The following is a 19334-nucleotide window of genomic DNA, read 5'->3' on the forward strand; positions in this document are numbered from 1 at the left end:
GCAGTATGTGGTTTATGTTTGAGCTGTGGGTTTAAAGGCAGCATAGTAAAGGCAGAAAAACTTCAATGTTGATCTTTCCTTCTTCCTTTCTTCCTTCCTTCCTTCCTTCCTTTCTTTCTTTCTTTCTTTCTTTCTTTCTTTCTTTCTTTCTTTCTTGTTTGTTTTTGTTGTTGTGGTTGCTGTTGTTGTTGTTGTTGTTTTACAAGAGAGGGTTTCTCTGTGTAGCCCTGGCTGTCCTAGAACTTGCTCTGTAGACCAGGCTGGCTTTGAACTCACAGAGATCCACCTACCTCTGCCTCTTGAATGCTGGGATCAAAGATGTGACCACCAGTCCTGGCTTGATCTCTGATTTTTGATGACGCATTCCGTACTCTGCCCTAAGCCCTGCTTTAAGTTCTGATGATGCAGGCATGAGGCTGCTCTCCAGGAGCTTGCAGCTTAAATGTAACACAAGCAAGAACTTTCTGTTTTCAGGCTTGTTCCCTGCTGATGGTAATTGCTATTTACTGAGTGTGTGATACATATCAGCATCATACCAGGCGTCATGTGTCATTTTCTCAAACACTACTAAGACTTAACACTACACGGGCAGGGATTTTTTTTTTCTCTTTGTTTACTGATGTACCCCTACAACCTGGAAGAATGCCTGCTACAGTGAAAGGCTTGTTTGTTTGAGACAAGGTCTCACTTCTAAGCTCTGGTTGGCCTGGAACTCCCGATGTAGAGCAGGCTGGTGTTTAAAGAGGTTCAAATTCCAAGAATTCCTCAGCCTTTTTCTACCTAAGGAGAACTCAAGCAAACACATCTCCTACCTGATCCTTAGTTTAAACATCTGTGTTATCTTTCTAACAAAGTTATTTACTCATTTTTTATTAGTTAGGATAGAAAGACAACGAAAACTACATATAGAGGTGTTTTGTCTGCATGTGTGTGCACCATGTGCATGCAGTGCCCCAAGTCACCAGAAGAGGGCATCTGATCCCAGGAACTGGAGTTACATACTGTAGTGAGCTGGCATGTGAGTGTCGATGTAAGAACTCCCTCTGTGGAAGAGCAATCAGTGATCTTAACTCGTGAGAGAAGTCTCCAACCCACTGATTTGGTTTTCTGAGGTAGGGTCTGATGTAGCAAGGCTAGTTTACCAAGTCAAAGATGCTGCCCTTGATCTGGCCTCTACCTCCTGAGGGCTAGAATTACATCCCTGAACCACCACACCCACCAAAAAGGCTTTAAAATAAATTATATTGTGAGTTCTAGGCCAGACTGAGCTGCTGAACAAGACTGTTTCACGTTCCTACCTATATTAAAAAACAAACAACAAACAAACAAAACGTTTTAATGATTTATTATCAGCAGATGCTTGTTTGTTTGTTTTTGTTTTGTTTTTTTTTTTTCGTTTTTTTCGAGACAGGGTTTTTCTGTGTAGCCCTGGCTGTCCTGGAACTCACCTTGTAGACCAGGCTGGCCTCAAACTCAGAAATCCGCCTGCCTCTGCCTCCCAAGCGCTGGGACTAAAGGCGTGTGCCACCACTGCCTGGCCAGATGCTTTTTTTTTTTTTTTTTTTTTTTGTTTTGTTTTGTTTTTTTTTGTTTTTCGAGACAGGGTTTCGCTGTATAGCCCGGGCTGTCCTGGAACTCACTCTGTAGACCAGGCTGGCCTCGAACTCAGAAATCCGCCTGCCTCTGCCTCCCGAGTGCTGGGATTAAAGGCGTGCGCCACCACCGCCCGGCTGCCAGATGCTTTGTTTGTATATTATTATATATAGCTGTAGACCTGGGGTCACGTAAGAGAAGGTTGGGAGTGGAAAAGTTTTGAGAAATCCTGATCTAGAGGCTGGAGAGATGGCTCAGTGATGAAAGGCACACAGTCTTCTTGTAAAGGACCCAAGTTCAATTCCCACCACACTTCTCAGGCAAGCTTACAACTGTCTGTAACCCTGGCTCTGGGTGGCTTGTTAACCTCTGTCCTCATAGGCAGACATATACTTATTCATAAGTAAAAAGCATTTTAAAAAAAAAAAGAAGAAGAAAAGAAACCCTAATCTAGAGGAGTCCAAAGATAAAGTTGGAAACATTTTCCACCCAACTTGTTACCCTGAGGGAGAAAAAGGAGTTCAGGGCTGTCATCGACTGTGGTTGTGCACGGCACCAAGCCCTGTCTATGAACTCCATTCTGCTCCCTTGTAAAGCAGGACCCATCCAGCTTCAGGCTCACCGGTTCACAGATCCACAGCTTTACCCGGGCTCTGGGCCACCAGGTCATGTGATGATGCTGTGACTTGATGGTCCAGGAGATGTGCAATCTGGGCTCCCGAGTGCTGGAATTAAAGGTCTGTGCCACTATACCTGGTCTTGTTATCTCGTCTTGCCTGGCCGGGTGCTATGTAACCCAGACTGGTCTGGAACTCACAGTAATTCTCTTGTCTCAGCCTGGAAAGTGCTGGGATTACAGATGTGAACCTCCTATGTATTCTTACTGGGTTAATTAGAACCAGATAAGGGGCTACTTATCACAATATTGGTGACCACAGTGAAACTCCTCTGGCAAACAGAGCTTATAACTTACGTGAAGAAATAGTTTTCTACAACAGCTTAACAAAATTGCTTCAGAACAATTAAAATAAACTTTCTGATATTATGGGAAAGCTGTGCTCATTTTGATGAAGAAAGGATTCAAAGCATGTTTGTTTGTTTGTTTGTTTGTTTGTTTGTTAAAATTAAATCCAGTGATAATTCTCCAGTATACTTTCCTCCTCATTTTTAGAAATTAATGTTAATGTTTAATCCAGTGTTCTGTGCTCTCAAAACTTCTGAATTCTTTTATTATACCAAACTACTAATTGGTCTTAACCTGATTATGGTTAAATCTCACCTATGATATTCAGGTAGTATTGTTTAGAGCCTGTTTCACTCTGGAATACAGCTTAAGGTTCAGTTGAATCCCTCCAGCAGCTGAAGTGGCTGTGGTCTTCTGTGGCTCTCCTTTTGGCATCTGGAAACAGGATCTTTGGGATAGTTGTCTCTGATAGTGTCAGAGATGTATTCAGTGATGTCAAAGTGCACAAGTTTTCAGAGAAAGTAAAGAAGCAGAAGGAGGTAGTGTTCTTCTGCCTGAGTGAGGCCAAAAATGTCATCCAGGAAGAGACAGGGAGACCCTGGCAGATGATGTGGGCCAAGAGTAGGCATCACCTACTCATCTTTGTCAGACAACAACCGCAGCTCTGACCTCTAGGATACAACCTAAGAGACCTGGGAGAGGAAGATGTGTGATCTGGGGCTCCTTGTGAATTACCACCTTGTGGTGGTTTGAATAGGAATGGCCCCTATAGACTCATGAGTTGGAAGTGGCACTACTAGGAGGTGTTGCCTTGGTGGAGTGGATGTGGCTTTGGTGGAGGAAGTCTGTTACTGGGGCTGGGCTTTGAGGTTTCAGATGCTTAAGTTGGGCCCAGTGTCTCACTCTCCTTCTGCTGCCTGCAATTCAAGGTGTAGAACTCTCTGCTCCTTCACCAGCACCATGTCTGCTTACGTGCCACCATGCTTCCTGTCATGATGTATGGATACACCTCTGAAACTGTAAGCCAGCCCCAATGGGATGCTTTTATTACACGAGCTGCCATGGTCATGGTGTCTCTTCATAACAATAAAACCTAAGTAAGAGCCGGGGCCCTGTTATAGTCAATAAGACCTAACTAAGGTCTCGGGCCCTGTTATAGTCAAGACCATTTCTTCTTGTAAAAAAAGATGTGGCCAGAACCCAGAGCAGGCATCTGTCTTTATTCCCTAACTTAAGTAGTATCTCATCCTATTAGAGTGAGTTTGACTTCACACACTAGGGAGATGGGCTAACAGGCACAAAGGGAAGCGGGGAGGTTCAGGGAATACTGATCCTTGTAGAACTAACAGCCTTAATAGAAAAAAAAAAAAAGAGGGTCGCTTTGTTTTGTTTTGTTTTGTTTTGTTTTACACCTGGAGCAAACTCTTCTATCTATCCTTGACAGTTCTGGCCTCCCACAAACCACTTTTGTTCTGGATTTCCTGGGGGTTACAGCAGACTACACTAACTTTCTTTTTCTTTTATTTCTTTTTTGAGATGGTCTCATGTAGCAGGTTGTCCTTGAACTTGAGTTGTAGCTAAGGATGACCTTGTACTCCTGATCTTCCTGCTGTAACCTTCCATGTGTTGGAATTTCAGGCTTGGGCCTCTGCCCTCGCTTTTTCTTTTCTGAGACAAGAGTTTCTCTGCGTAATCCTGGGTGTCTTGAAATTTGTTCTGTAGACCAGGCCAGCCTTGAAATAAGAGATCCATCTGCCTCTGTCTTCTCTTGTCTCCTGAGTGCCAGGGTCAAAGTTGTGTACCAATATGCTTGGTGTTTAATTTTGGTTTTATGAGATACACCTCACTATGAATCCTAGGTTGGCCTTGAACTTACGACCTTCCTGCCTTCGCCTCTTGAATATTAGGACTATAAGCATGTCCTACTATATTTACTTTCTGTTATTTTCTTGTATTGTATGTACACGTATGTGTAGGCATGTGTGCCATGGCACACATATGGAGGTCAGAGGACAGCTTGTGGGAGTCAGTTCTCTTCTTTCACTTTGAAGGTCCTAGTGGTTGAAACTGAAGTGCCTGGCACAGTGGGGCCTTCAACTACTGAAACGTTTCACTAGCCCCTCTATTTCTTTTTCTATCAATTCATATTTTCTGCCCATTATACCTGTTGGGTTTTGTTTTTATTGAATTAAGTTCTGTATATAAATGTGAAAGTCCCCATCTTTCTAAGATATGAAATGCAAGTATACATGTAGTCATTTGTTTCCTGCCTCCCTGTATGTTGCCCTTTGTCTAATAGACTTTTATTTCTATACACTGTAACAGGTCCCCAGACCTTAGTACAACTGACTCCATGATGGAAGTACCATAAAACTCAGGTGATAAAACTCATCGTGTAGATAGCACCACCTGCCTCACCCCCCACCCCCCGCATCCCCAAAATAGACTGAATCCATTAAATCCATAAAAGTCCAAAGTTCTGGGAAAGTCTCTAAATGTATTAACCTTGCTTTTTAGCTTCTGTAGTACTGCTTCTGGCTAACTGTTCTTGTTAACTGAAGTATGTCAACCCAGAACATGGTTTCTGGGCTTAAAGGCTCATGCTGAGAAAAGCTGGGGCTACACTGGGATCCCAAATATTCAGTGTAGCTGCCAGCCAGGTAAGGTAGTCTTTCCATTGGCTTAAACCCATGACCAAGCAGCTTTCTCTGGTGGATACCCCACAACAATTCTAAACGTATCAATCCTTTCTTTTGTGGCATTTTTCTAAAGATTTATTTTATTTTTTAACTATGTATAGGTGTGCAGGCATACACAAGTGCACGTGGGTTCCCTTGGAGTCCTGAGGAGGAGATCCCCTGGAGCAGGTGATACAGGCACTGTGAGCTGCCTCACAGGAGTGCTGGGAACTCAGGTCTCCATAGTAGCAGTGTGAGCTCTTAACCCATGAATTGTCTCCCCGTTCCCCATTTGAATAGCATTAGGTTTTGTTTTATATTTAAAAGTACTTCCTTCATGTTGAAATTATGAAACATTTCTCCCAATATTTTTTATTCCAGTTTCTTCTTTAATTTCAGTTTATTTTGCTGAAAAGTATGTTGTATAGATTCATGTAAAAAATTTCTAGGTAACTAACTTCTTATTGCAACACCAAATACAATCTCACCCTTTCCTTTTCTTACTGATTTGATATCCTATCTTTTTGTTTGTTTTGTTTTTTTCAAGACAAAGTTTCTCTGTGTAACAGCCCTGGCTATCCCTCACCGGCTTTGTTGACTAGGCTGGCCTCAGACTCACAGAGATCTACCTGCCTCTGCATCCTGAGTGCTGACATTAAAGGCATGAGCCACCATGCCTGGCTGATACTCTATCTTGCTCATGTTATATTTCCATGTATATTGGTTATATTTTTGGACTTCCTAATTTGTTTCACTGACTACCTATCAACTCTAGCTCCATGCTCCACTTTTTGTTGTTGTTTTCAGACAAGATTATTGTTGTTTAATTTTTGTTTTTGTTTTTCAAGACAGGGTCTCTAGCTCTGTAGACCAGGCTAGTCTTGAACTCAGAGATCTTCCTGCTTCTGCATCTAAAGACCTGTGCCATCACTGTCCAGATTTTCAGACAAGATCTTACTGTGTATCCCCAACCTGTCTAGAACTCATGGTATATATCAATCTGCCCTGGAATTTACAAGGATCTCACTGTTTCTGCCTCCTAAATCCTGGAACTAAAGGAGCGTGACATCATACTTGGCTATTTATTTATTTGAGATAAGGTCTTGGCTTTTTATAGACTAGGCTGGCCTAGAACTTGCTTAGCAGCCTACTGAGTCCTGTTTGGCCATGTAGGAGGGATGGTGTGACATGGTTTCTTGCCTCTGCAACAGAGCAAGCAAGGTGTGGTTCTCTACAATTGTTAATGGTTGCTGGGCATGAGGCTTGTTTGTATTAAATAATATATGTTTTACTTCATGTTCCTCCTTTGGGAAATATTCTCCCTGCTAAGGTTATTGGGGAATGTACCGTCTGCCAAGGTTAATTACTTCATGACAATCAGAGACAGCACAAGTCCAGGAGTGTGTCTAATGTCTCAGCAAAATGGTAAATGATGAGAACTTCAGAACAGACCATAAGGCTGTGGGAAAGAACACTGTAAACATGAGTTAAAAAATATATAATTTCTCGCCGGGCAGTGGTGGCGCACACCTTTAATCCCAGCACTTGGGAGGCAGAGGCAGGCAGATTTCTGAGTTTGAGGCCAGCCTGGTCTACAGAGTGAGTTCCAGGACAGCCAGGGATACACAGAGAATTATATATATATATATATAAAATTTCTCAACTATGCAAAAATATAAGGATGCAATATAAATTGTATAAGGAGCTTCACATACTTAAAAAAACAGAGGTAGCTGCACTATGAGCCAGTTTGTCAGAAAGATACAAAGGCAGGCAGATTCCTGAGTTCAAGGTCAGTCTGGGACAGATTGAATTTAGGTTCAAGCATAGCTGGAATGGCAATCTCAGGATGGGATCCTACCCAGCTAGGTTATTGTCTGTGCTTACAAAGACAGGCAGAATTAATTTGCAGTGTTAAGAGAAAAAATATACTTGCTGTCCTTTTCCTAAGAGTCAAGGGCTAAGGTCATGGAATGCTGATATGTAGGATGGTCAAGAGGGAACCTGGTGTAAATGACTGAATTGATATGCAAATAAAAGACTGGACTTTTAGTCTGCATGACAGGAGCCAACAGAGATCTATAGCAGTTCTATTTTCAGAATGTTTTCTAGCAAGAGCTGAGCTGTCTGGAGATCTCTGGAAAATGAACATAGCTGCTTTAGAATTTTTTTTTTTTAAAGCAAGATTTCTGATTTTGGTCAGAAAATCCATGAAGAGTGAACACAGCTTTTTTTTTTTTTTTTTTTTTTTTTTTTGAGATAGGGTTTCTCTGTGTAGTTCTAGCTGTCCTGGAACTCACTCTGTAGACCAGGCTGGCCTCGAACTTAGAAATCCACCTGTCTCTGCCTCCCAAGTGCTGGGATTAAAGGTATGTGCCACCACTGCCCAGCTAACACAGCTCTTTTCAAATGTTTCATAGCTCTTTTAGAACTTTTTCTATGGATTTCTGACCATGACTGGAAATCCCAAGAATTACTTAGAGAGCTAATGTAGGACTTTCGGGTCTCGGTTTGAACTTAAAATTGAAAAAAATCCCACTGTCCCAGGGCACATTCCAGAAGGAGCACATTCCTCAGTCAGAGGACAGTTGCTGGATTAACATTCAGAGGAAGAAAGGAAAGGCTGATTAACATTCCTCAGACCACAGAGGAGGGAACCCACCTGCAGGTGAGAAAGGCCCAGAGCACATAGACACATTGTAGGAGAGGAGCCTAGGATGGGAGGTGGTCAGGAAGCTGGGCCCTTAATGTAATAAACCTGGGCAAATAGAAGACACTCACTGTCATAAAAATAATGTGCGAATCTGAGTCACCTGGAGACCAGATGTGGGAAGGTCAGCCTTTGTGGTTGCCCTCGTGAACTCTGTATAAAAACTGCTCCCAACTTTGGGGTTCCTCTTGTCTGTGTACAGGGGAATCCCAGTATACTGGTTATCATCTTATCCTCAATAAATCTCATGTTATTTCAGCGAATCCTGTCCGTGAGTGTTTCTGGGGGAGCATGTCCCCTGGTTTTGGATCTTAGAGTCCAACACTAACACAGCTCTTTTAGAATTTTTTCTAGAAAATCTAAGAACTTGCCGGGCAGCAGTGGCGCACACCTTTAATCCCAGCACTTGGGAGGCAGAGGCAGGCGGATTTCTGAGTTCGAGGCCAGCCTGGTCTACAGAGTGAGTTCCAGGACAGCCAGAACTACACAGAGAAACCCTGTCTCGAAAAACCAAAAAAAAAAAAAAAAAAAAAAAAAGAAAAAAAGGAACAAAGAAACAAAGACAAACCAACCACTTTTTTTTAATAGCAGTTTTTTTTTTTTTTATGATTTTGGTCAGAAAACCCATGAACTATCCAGAAAGTTTTTAGAAATTTTTCTAGCAAGAGAGAGTTGTCTCGAGCAGAGAGCTATCTCAAGCAGACTACAGAGGAGTTATCTGCAGAAAGCTTTGTAGGGAGCCGTCTGTAGTAGACTTCAAGGCTGTCAGCTTGCACCCACAATTTGATTTTGAGTCAGTCTTTTGCTGCTCCTAAACACCCCTTCCTCAGGATCCCCCAACAAAGCTGAGAGAGGAGAGAGAGCACCGGTGAGATCAGTGGTGGAGTGCTTGCCTTGCTTCTAAGCTTGCTTCTAAGTTTGATCTCTGGGTTCCATATGATGAAGGAAGCTGCTTCCAAAGGATATATATCATTCATATATATATATATATATATATATATATATATATATATATGTATATATATATATGACAGACTGTAGCAGTACACAATTTTAATTTCACTTTTGATGCAGAAGTAGACGGGATCTCTGTGAGTTAGAGGCCTGCTTTGTCTTTATAGTGAGCTCCAGGCCAGCCAGCGTTACATAGTAAGACCCAGTCTCAAAAAAAAAAAAAAAAAAACCCAAAACATCATTACCATATGGGCTGGACTTGCTCAATGGTGGAACACTTGCGTAGCATGTCTGACCTGCCTGGGTCTCAATCCCTGGACACATACATACACCTGACCTACAGTGTAGTTGAACTAATTTAAACTTATCCCTGTCTATTTTAAGATGAATGAGTCACAGACTATGGTTATTCTATTTGATTTTGACAATTACTGGGTTGTAACCCCTAATCTACTTTTCTAACTGCTGGCCTGGCTACTTCCCCAGCAGTGTACCCCAAATACTTGCTGTTTCTCTTGGCCATCTCTTCTCATGGCGGCTTCCTACTCTTCTTCCTTCTCCTCTCTCTCTCTCTCTCTCTCTCTCTCTCTCTCTTCTCTCTCTCTCTTTCTTCTCTTGTTCTTGTCCTCTCTCTCTCTCTCTGCAACCATCAACCAGGTAACTCAAAACCTGCCTGCCTCTAATCCTCTCAGTGATTTGGCTGTACCATTTTTTATTTAACCAATAGCATTAAGTTAAAGAACAAGGTTTGCACAACAAAAGCTAGTAACGGTGATAATCCACTCCTGGGCTAGGAGACCTTCCAGTACAGAATCTAGCATTGCAATACACAGCAACAGACTGAACCTCAACACTAGAGCAATCAAGTTCACAGAGATTAAAAAAACAAGTCTATGCTAGCTTTGGGTGTGTCTCAGTGGCAGAGAGCTTGCAAAGCCTGTGTGAGACCATCAACTTAATATCCAGCAATACAGCAACCTCGATAAAAAGGTAGCACAGCGCTTGCCAAGGGACGGTAACAAAGAATCCGGGCATAGACATTCAGTTTTGCAAGAGCAGCAGAGTCTGAACAGCTGAGGATGTTGCCCAAGAGGAGGACACTTACACAGCATGTGCAAAACCTTGTGGTTAATTCCCAGTACCACAAACAAGGTGGAAGCAATCAAGTGGCAGCCTTCTGGGAGCGCCTGTTTGGCAATGGCTACACCAGTACTTAAGGCTGCCAGAACTGTACACTTGAAAGTGATGAAAATGGAAGATGGCCCGGTGGCAAAAGGCCCGGGGATTAGGTCTCCAGAAGTGCGTGCTCTGGAGAAATAGTGACATACTTCCTGTAACAAGGCCCCATCTCCTAATATCGCCATACCCTGTGGGCAAGCATTCAAACACAGGAGTCAATGGGGGCCATGCCTATTCAAACCACCACAGGAGAGAAATGCAGAGTTGAAGCAAACCTGGACTGCCTAGTAAATTCAAGGCTAGCCTGGGCTACAGAAAGGAAAAAGAATAGAAGTGGAGTTACAGGTAGTCAGTGATGGAAACTTATATAGATGTTCTCTTTTGTCCACTTAATTTGTCAGTGATTTGAAAGCAAAAATTATTAGTTGAATGGACACGAGGAAGGAAGTATGGGAGGCCTGAGAAGAGGGCTTGAATTAGCTATCTAGAGGGTGGAAAAGTACAGGTTAGCCAAGCATCATCTGAACAATAAGATCAAACAAGGAGAAGCATTCAAACTGACAGTATGCTTTGGAGTTTCCCCTGAGCTGTGGCTTCACTGCAGGCTCAGGATAAGAGCTTTAAAACATGTTTTAACTTATTTTATGTGTATGAGTGTTTTATATGTGCCATGTGTGTGCCTGGTGCCCTTAGAGGCTTGAAGAAGGTGTCAGATTCTCTGGAATTGCAGTTGTGGTTTTGAGCCTCCATGTAGGTGCTGGGAACTGAACCTGGGTCCTCTGGAAGAGCAGTCAGTGCTCTTAGCTGCTGAGCCATCTTCCAGTCCCTGGAGTTCTTTTTAATAGTAAAAAGGAAAGAGAGAAGAGATGGAGAAAGAAAGTGAATACTGGGAATGATTTTCATCATGGGCAACAGGCCCTAAATGGACTTTTAAAATGAGATGCTGAAAGAACTGTGAGGAATAATGAAAGGAAGGGGAAAGGGCAGGGGCTTTTAGGTCTCTTGAGTAAGTTGAAAGTTGGAGTATTAGAGAGTGAACAAGAAAAACAGGTGAAAGAGGGAAAGTTCCATAGTCAAAACTGTGATTGTGGGGCCCGAGGATGTGACTCAGTGGCAGGCAGAACACTGGCCTAACATATGCTATGCAGAGGGACTCTGTCTCAACAAAACAAAACAAAAACAATACAACGAAATCATGTAACAGAATGCTAAAATCACTAAGAACGATGACAACAAAAATTAATGACTATGAATCAGAAGTTAAATTTTGAAGAATGAGGGTAAGCACTGCAGTCTCCTGGTGTTAATGTTTAAAGCTCTTCCAAGCAGAAAAACTATATCCTTGTGAGAAGTCGTTGGCCCCTTTAAGGGCTGGCGTTCCGCAAAGGGAGTCTACGCTAGGACAGGGCGGAGTCTGCAGGGGGCGGGACCACCTGGGGGCGGGGAGAGACTGGCACGGGGAGAGGGGCGGGACTTCCAGGGGGCAGGGCGCGGTAGGCTTGGCGAGAGGGGCGGGACCTCGCGGGGCGGGGCGGGGCGCAGCCGGCGCGGCGAGTGAGGCGGAGTCTGTGTTTCGGTCAGGCTGCGGCAGGGTTGCTGTAGTTCAGAAGAACGAGGCCGAGGCCTGGGCCCAGCCCGGAGCCGCTGCCTGACCCGAGCCTCCTGGAGCCCCCGCGCCGGCTGATCTTAGCGGCGGGCTCGGGCTCGGCCTGCCACCGCACGCAGGACCGAGGCTGCATGCCAGAGGACCAGGCCCACGCAGCCATGGTGAGCTAGCGCGGCCTTCCGCCCCCCTCCCGACTCCCCCCCCCCCCGCAGTGTGGCCGGAGGTCGCCGGGCAGCGGTCTCACCCTTCTTCCTGCACCCTCGTCCTCTGTGTTCTCCCGCTCGCGTTCCCCATCCACCAGTAGAAGCAAACCTCTTTAGGAGACATCCCTTAATTTCCCTCCTCTCCGGTGACACCCTTTTGTCCCCCGGTGACAGCCTCCTTCGTCTTCTCCTCGTCCCCCTTCCGCGTCCTTAACCCTCCCCTTTCTCCTCAACCATTTTACCTTTCTCCTCTATGGTCTTTAGTTACCCCCTCCCTCCCCCCGCTCCACACTTTTCGTTCCCGCACTTTGCTTCCTTTCCCCCCTCGACCCCCCTTCACCATTTTATCTCCGGCGCCCCCTCTTCCCCATGGTCCTCGACCATCCGCATTTCCTCTGCCCCATGTCGGATGTCCTCCGTCGCCGGCTCACACATCTGTATCTGTCCCCATTTCCTTCTGCAGGCTTCAGGGGGCTAAGCAGGAGCAATTTGAAAGCAATTGCTTCCCGGGAGCTGTTGGGCGGGCACGTACAGATTTGTAGCCTTTCTTTCCCCTTTCTGTTTTGGAGTGGGGAAGAGAGGGGAGATTGGCGGTATGGAAGAATAGTCTGGAAGCTTTACTACCTAAACCTGAGTTTATTTCAAAAACCTAGTGAGGTGTGTTACGAGTACATCTTGTAGCCTTATGCGATCAGGCCTTTTGACAGAGATAGCCAAAAAGGTTGTGAGATTTTTATTTTGAATGTGTTTTCATGTGGAGTTACTGTCTGGGAAATTAAAAAATCTTTTGTAATTTGCAGGCTTGACAGTTGTTGCTCAGAGCACATGATTTGTTTTTTTTTTTTAGGCAGAGACCAAGGGCATTTGAGGTCTGAATCTCAGCTTGGCAGTCAGATTGTGACAGTCTTTCGAGTACCTTCCTTCTAAAGGTTGCATTTGTTCTGCCCTTTCTGTCCTTTCCTCTGCTTCAAAATGGCTGTGACTACAGTCCCTTTTTAAGTGAGTTACCCGTGTTTTGCAGTGTATATATTGAAAGCATTGTTCCATCATATACAATAAGCTAAATTTTGATCTCTGGGAGGAATAATATATTCTAGTCAAAAACATTTTGCTAATCATAGTTTCCTAGGTTGTATTTCCCTCCATCTGATTTTTAGGAAGATAACTTACTGTCTGGTCATTTAACCAGGAAAGACTCTGTTCCTCCATTGTTTTTCCCCAGTGACTGCCTCTCACTTGTATCCCTGTCACTGTATGCTGATCTGTTCCTTCCCAAGGAGCCTTAGAGTCTGAAAACAACTGGGCCTTACTTAATTTCCTTTATTGCCAGTGCCCAGGTCAAGTAGACACTTGAATGATTTGATTTATGACCATTTCCCACCTGACAAATGCAGTCTGCCGCTGAAATCTGAAGCACTTGGCAGATTACTCAGGGTGAGTTGAAGCATCTTCTGGTGCAGAAAGGAGTAGAGTAAGATGTAGTGAAGAGCCGGGCGGTGGTGTCACATGCCTTTAATCCCAGCACTCGGGAGGCAGAGGCAGGAGGATCTCTGAGTTCGAGGCCAGCCTGGTCTACAGAGTGAGTTCCAGGACAGCCAGGGCTACACAGAGAAACCCTGTCTCGAAAAAAACAAAACAAACAAACAAACAACAAAAAAAGATGTAGTGATGACTCTTTTCAGACTAGAGAGCGATTTTGCTGGAGAAGACACCAGGCTGGTAGACTTTTGGAAATGCAGGCCTTTCCACCGAGACTGAATGAGTGTACGGAGAGGATTGGGGGTCAGAGGAGTCATCTGAGCTGGGGCTAAAACATGAGTAGAATTTATGGCTCATTTGGGAAAGAAGAAAACTTCATGTTAAGTGTGAATAGGAAGAAATTTAAGATATGTTGTGAAAGTTGGGTGCTCCTTTAGTCCCAGCACTGGGGGGACAGAGGCAGTTGGATGGATCCCTGGAGTCAGCTTGGTCTGCAGAGTTCCAGAAGAGCCAGGACTACACAGAAAAACTGTGTCTCTGGGGGAAAAAAGATTTGTAGAGAAGGATTATGTATTTACTACTTGGAAGGATGGAAGAAATAGGATGTGTTATAGGAAATGTGGTGAGAAAGATATTGTCTTAGTCTGTTTAGGTTGTTATAACAAAATACCATCAGCTGGCTAGCTTATAAACAAAAATTTTTTATCAGCTTTGGAGCATAGAAAATCCAGGGACAGGGACCAGCACATTCATTGTCTGAAAGGGACTTTTTTTTTCTTCAAGTGTGTGTGTGTACATACACACACACACATGTATGTATATACATGCTCATGTACATGTGTATGTATGCATGCATGTGTATCTATGTGGAGGCCAGAGGGTTTTTTTTTAATTTTGGGGGTTTTTAAAGTTATGTATCAGTGACTTGCCTGTGTATATGATGTGTACTATATGTGTGCCTGGTGCCTGTGGAGGTCAGAAGAGGGTGTCAGGCCCCTTGGAACTGGAGTTATGCATGATTGTAAGCCATTATTTGGTTATTGGGAATTGAGCCTTGGTTCTTTGAAAGAGCAGCAAGTGTGCTTAACTGCTGAGCCATCTCTCCAACTCCCATTATGTATGTAATTGTTGAGACAGGATCATTTACTGACTCTGAAACTTGTCCGTTTGACTAGACTGCCCTGGTCAGTGGGCTCCAGGAGTCTGCCTGTCCCTGCGTTCCAGCACCAGGGCTACAGGCACATGTTGCCATACTGAGCGTTTTTGTGTGTGGACTGAGGATCCTTATGCTTTCAGGGACGGCATTTATACTATCATTTCCCCAGCCCCTCCTTTTTTTCTACCCCCCCACAACAAAGCCTCAATACAGGCTGGTTTAAAACTCACTCTGTAGTGGAGGATGGTCTTGAACTCCTGATCCACCTGCCTCAGCCTCTCTAGTGCTGAGGTTTTAGGTCTGTGCCACAGTACCTAGTTTATGTAGAGCTGTATATTGAACCCAGACCCTTGTGCATGTTAGGCAAGGACTCTGTCAGCAGAGACATCCCGAGTCCCCCTTTTTTGTTTAAGATAGTCTTGTTACATAGCTCTAGCTTGTCATGTAGTACTGGCTGAAGGGTGTCTTACTGCCACAAGCCTTCTGAGTGCTGGCATGCACCACCATGCCCAGTGTCTAGAGGGAATTTTTAGCCTGGTTCGTAGATGGCATGTTTTCCCTGTATCTCCTGTGATGGAGGAGTAAGGCTGTTCCCTGGGGTTCTTTTATATGAAAGCACTAGTCTCATTCAGACAGTTCTGCCTAGTTGATCTAGCCACTTTTCCAAAGGCCCCGCCTCCTTACACATCATCTTACAGGCTAGAATAGGTATTCAACATGTGAATTTGGGAGAAACACATTCAGACCACAGCAGATAATTGGGCATTATTGTGTTTTAAACTTCATATTCAACTAACTAGAGTTTGTTCTTGCTTGTTAAATATGTATACACAGCAAGTATGTGGGAAGGGTGAAGAGGGAGAACACTGGCCCATTGTGAGCTGGAGATTACTAGCAGGGGCTACTTTTTTATTTTTCTTGCACAGTAGTTTAATATATTTAGTAAATAATTGGGTGATTGTTACAAAGCTTTGTATTATATATTTTTCAAGTGTTATGGTACATTTTGAATACTTGATATATTTAAGGCAGAGGTTCTCAAAGTTTACTGTGAGTCAGGGAGGGCTTGCTGGGCTGCCTACCTCTAGAGTTGATTTATTAAGTTTGGGTTGAGCCTGAGAATTGTGTTTCCCTCAGGAACTCTTGTAATGCTGATACTTCATATTTAAGATGAGCCCTGACCTTTCACTCATCCAACAATATTTCTGGAGTGCCATCTGACTGTGTTTGCACTGGGAATATGGTAGACTGCAAAACAGGTGTGGCCCCTGCCTTCTCATATCTTTATGTATGTAGAGTAGTTTTAAATGTGAATGGTTTTAGCATACTTAAAAATGTGCTAAGACAGACATGGCACCATCATGGGAAGTGATAGTCTGGGGTGGCTTTGGAGAGGATCCTTGTTTCAAGTGGAGAATTGAGGAATTTTTGTGTTTGTTTGTTTTGTTTTCTTTTTCTTTCTTTTTTTGTTTTTTTGTTTTTCGAGACAGGGTTTCTCTGTGTAGCCCTGGCTGTCCTGGAACTCACTCTGTAGATCAGGGTGGCCTCGAACTCAGAAATCTGCCTCCCTCTGCCTCCCAAGTGCTGGGATTAAAGGCGTGCGCCACCACTGCCCAGCGAGAATTGAGGAATTAAATTATGAGAGTTTTGTTGTGAAGAGACTAGTATAGTTAGGAACAAACACATGTGCATTTGACTTTCCAAGAGATTCAGGGAAATCCTGATGGTCCTGCCTACTCCTCAAAAGATGAAAAACAAAATAACAACAAAAACTCCTGGGCCACACCCATCTCTGTTAGCAGCTCACAGAATGTATCTCAGGAGCTATCTTCTTGTAATTCTAGCTGTTACTATTGGTTAGAGTCTGTCTCATCTTCAGAGTATACAACATTGATGCAGAGATGGGTTTTGGCCAGCAGCTAAGAGCTGGACAATATTGTATAGGCACTTTGGTTACAGTTAATCCTAGCACTCAGGAGGCAGAGGCAAGAGGATTTCTTTGAGTTCATGGCCAGTGTGGTCTGCATACCGAGTTCCAGGGCAGTCAGAACTACATAGGAAGACCCTATCTCAAAAACAAAAACCGCTCGAGGGAATAGGGTGGTGAAGAGCACTTGATGTTCTTCCAGTGGACTCAAGTTCAATGCCCAACACCCATATTGGGTGGCTCACAACTACTGTAACCTCTGGTCTCTATAGACACCAACATTTACATCCACACAATCACACTTACATACGTAATTAGAGATAAAAATAAATCTTAAAAAAGAAGAAGGGAGCCGGGCGGTGGTGGTGCATGCCTTTAATCCCAGCACTTGGGAGGCAGAGGCAGGCGGATCTCTGAGTTCGAGGCCAGCCTGGTCTACAGGGTGAGTTCCAGGACAGCCAGGACTACACAGAGAAACCCTGTCTCAAAAAAAAAAAAAAAAAAAAAAAAAAAAAAAAAAAAAAAAAAAAAAAACAAACAGAAAAAAAAAAGAAAAAGAAGAAGGGATATTGGGAGGAAGAAAGATAGTGAATGGGGGATAGAGAGAGTGGAGGGAGGGCCAAACAAAACTAAAAGTATAATTCCTTAAAGGATACTGGGAAGAAATCACTTAATGGTTCAGAATGCTTTTGAGTGCTTCAGAGGACCTGAGTTTGGTCCTTAGAATCCACATCTTATGGCTCAGTCTTTGTAACTCCAGCTCCAGAGGATGTGATGCCCTTTCCTGGCCTCTGGCTGCTCTAGGCACTTGCACTCACAACCTCATATTCACAGATGGACACACATAATTTAAAATACGTTAGAAATAACAATATAGTAGCTTGAATGTGAAGTGTCTTCCACGTGCTCTTGTGTTTGAGGTTAACTGACCTGGCTCAGGCCTTAGCCCTCTGCTGCCCAACTGCTGGTGGGATTAGTGGGAAGTAACCAACTGCCTCGCTTTCACTGACATGCCACTCCCACCATGGAGGAATAGATGACTGTGAGCCAGAATAAATCCTTCCCTTTAGCTGTTTTTGTCAGGTAGCTCTGGCACTATGATGAGAAAAGTTAGGACTACAGAAAATGCTGAATGGAAACAGGGCAGAGACGGGAGGATCCAGAACAGCTTCTGTGTTCCTAAGCTCATGCTAGCTCTGAGTACCTGAGGTACAAGATCTATTCAGGATTGGGATAATCAGGACATCTGCCATGGAGAAGAGAGAAGCTCATGGGTCCTGGCCTTCCCTGACATGAAAATAGAAGAGGGGCTGATGAGGAAGAGGAAGGGGGTTCGTGGGAAGTGGGTAAGAGAGACTAGTAAGGGGAGGAGCTGGGGATTGGTGCATGCCTTAGTCTCAGATGACAGCAGAGGATCAGGAGTTCAAAGTCATTTTTGGTCATTTTTAGGTCAGTGTATGCTACAGAAGACCCTCTTTCAAAAAGCAAAACAAAATAACAAAAGTCACTTAAGGGCATGTTAAGTAGAGTATGTTCCAGAAATTGAGTTTGGCAGTGAGGGTATGCTAGATGAAACAAACAAACATCTATGATCAGACTGAGGAGACCTTGAGTCATGTTAAGAGCCCTGCTATCTTGAAAAGCTTGTTGTTGTTTGCTACCTTTTTAAGATGGGTTCTTGCTGTATTGTCCAGGCTAGACTGAAAATAGTAGACTCAGGTGATCCTCTGCCTCACGCTCTCGTAAGTGCTAGGACTACAGGTGCAGGCCACTGTACCCAGGTGGAAAGACTGTGGAGTAGTGTTACATTTGAGATAAATTATGAGCCAGGCAGTGGTGGCACACCCCTTTAATCCCAGCACTTGGGAGGCAAAGGCAGGTGGATTTCTGAGTTTGAGGTCAGCCTGGTCTACCGAGTGAGTTCCAGGACAGGCAGGGCTACCCAGAAAAGCCCTGTCTCAAAAAAACAAAAAACAAAAAAACAAAAAAAAAAAGAGAGAGAGAGAGAGATAAATTATGAAACATGGTATGGAATGGGGACAGCCTTTGTTCAGTTGAGGAAAGTGTATAAACTCTCACTCTTAGCATGTTATAATAGCAATTCATTGAAATGACTTTTTTTTTTTTTGTTTGTTTGTTTTTTTGTTTTTCGAGACAGGGTTTCTCTGTGAGTTCTGGCTGTCCTGGTGCTCACTCTGTAGACCAGGCTGGTCTCAAACTCAGAAATCTGCCTGCTTCTGCCTCCCAAGTGCTGGGATTAAAGGCGTGCGCCACCACCGCCCGGCGAAATCACTTTTTTAAAAATTATATTGTTTATTTATTCGTGTGTTAAGTGTGTGTCTGTAAGTTAAATGACAGCTTACAGTAGTCCTTTCCTCCCACCGTTGGGGCTGGGGATTGAACTCAGGAACCAAACTCAGGACCTTAGGGACAAAGGTTGTAAGTCTTTCAGCAAGTGTCTTTACTTAGTGATTAAAATTGGAGGAAAGCGTGTAAGAAGAATAAATTGCAAGGATCTAGCATACCACTTTTTGGCTAAGTGAATTTTCTGTAGTGACCTCACTGTGGCATTGGCGAGGAGGGTAGATCGCTAATACTGTTAGAATTTTGCTTACTAATTCTCAGTTTCTTATAAACTGCCTTTAGGGATTTATTAAATTATAAAAAATAGTACACCTTTAATTCCGGCATTTGGAAGGTACAAGAGGATTTTGAGTTTCAGGTCAGTCTGGACTATGTAGTGAACCATGTCTCAAAAAAAAAAAAAAATCAAGGTTTGGAGTGTCGCTCAGTCTTAGAGCATTAGAGTACTTGGTCAGTATGTGTAAGGCCTGGTGTTAGACTCCCCAGGCCCACAAAACAACAACTGATAATTTTACTAAAGT

At 43.7% G+C, this 19334-nt stretch overlaps 1 protein-coding gene across 1 annotated transcript in view; it reads left to right on the forward strand.

Annotated features, from left to right (window-relative positions):
- The first annotated feature begins 11755 nt into the window (after positions 1-11755).
- The window catches only part of Zyg11b (zyg-11 family member B, cell cycle regulator), a 55888-nt gene continuing 48309 nt past the window's right edge, over positions 11756-19334 (forward strand). The window contains exon 1 of the mRNA XM_028786157.1: positions 11756-11845. Coding sequence (XP_028641990.1) covers positions 11816-11845 — 30 coding nt within the window. The 5' untranslated portion in view covers positions 11756-11815. The remainder of the gene's footprint in view (positions 11846-19334) is intronic.

Source organism: Grammomys surdaster, unplaced genomic scaffold, assembly GCF_004785775.1.
Source record: "Grammomys surdaster isolate TR1022 unplaced genomic scaffold, NIH_TR_1.0 100, whole genome shotgun sequence".
NCBI classification, from domain to species: Eukaryota; Metazoa; Chordata; class Mammalia; order Rodentia; family Muridae; genus Grammomys; species Grammomys surdaster.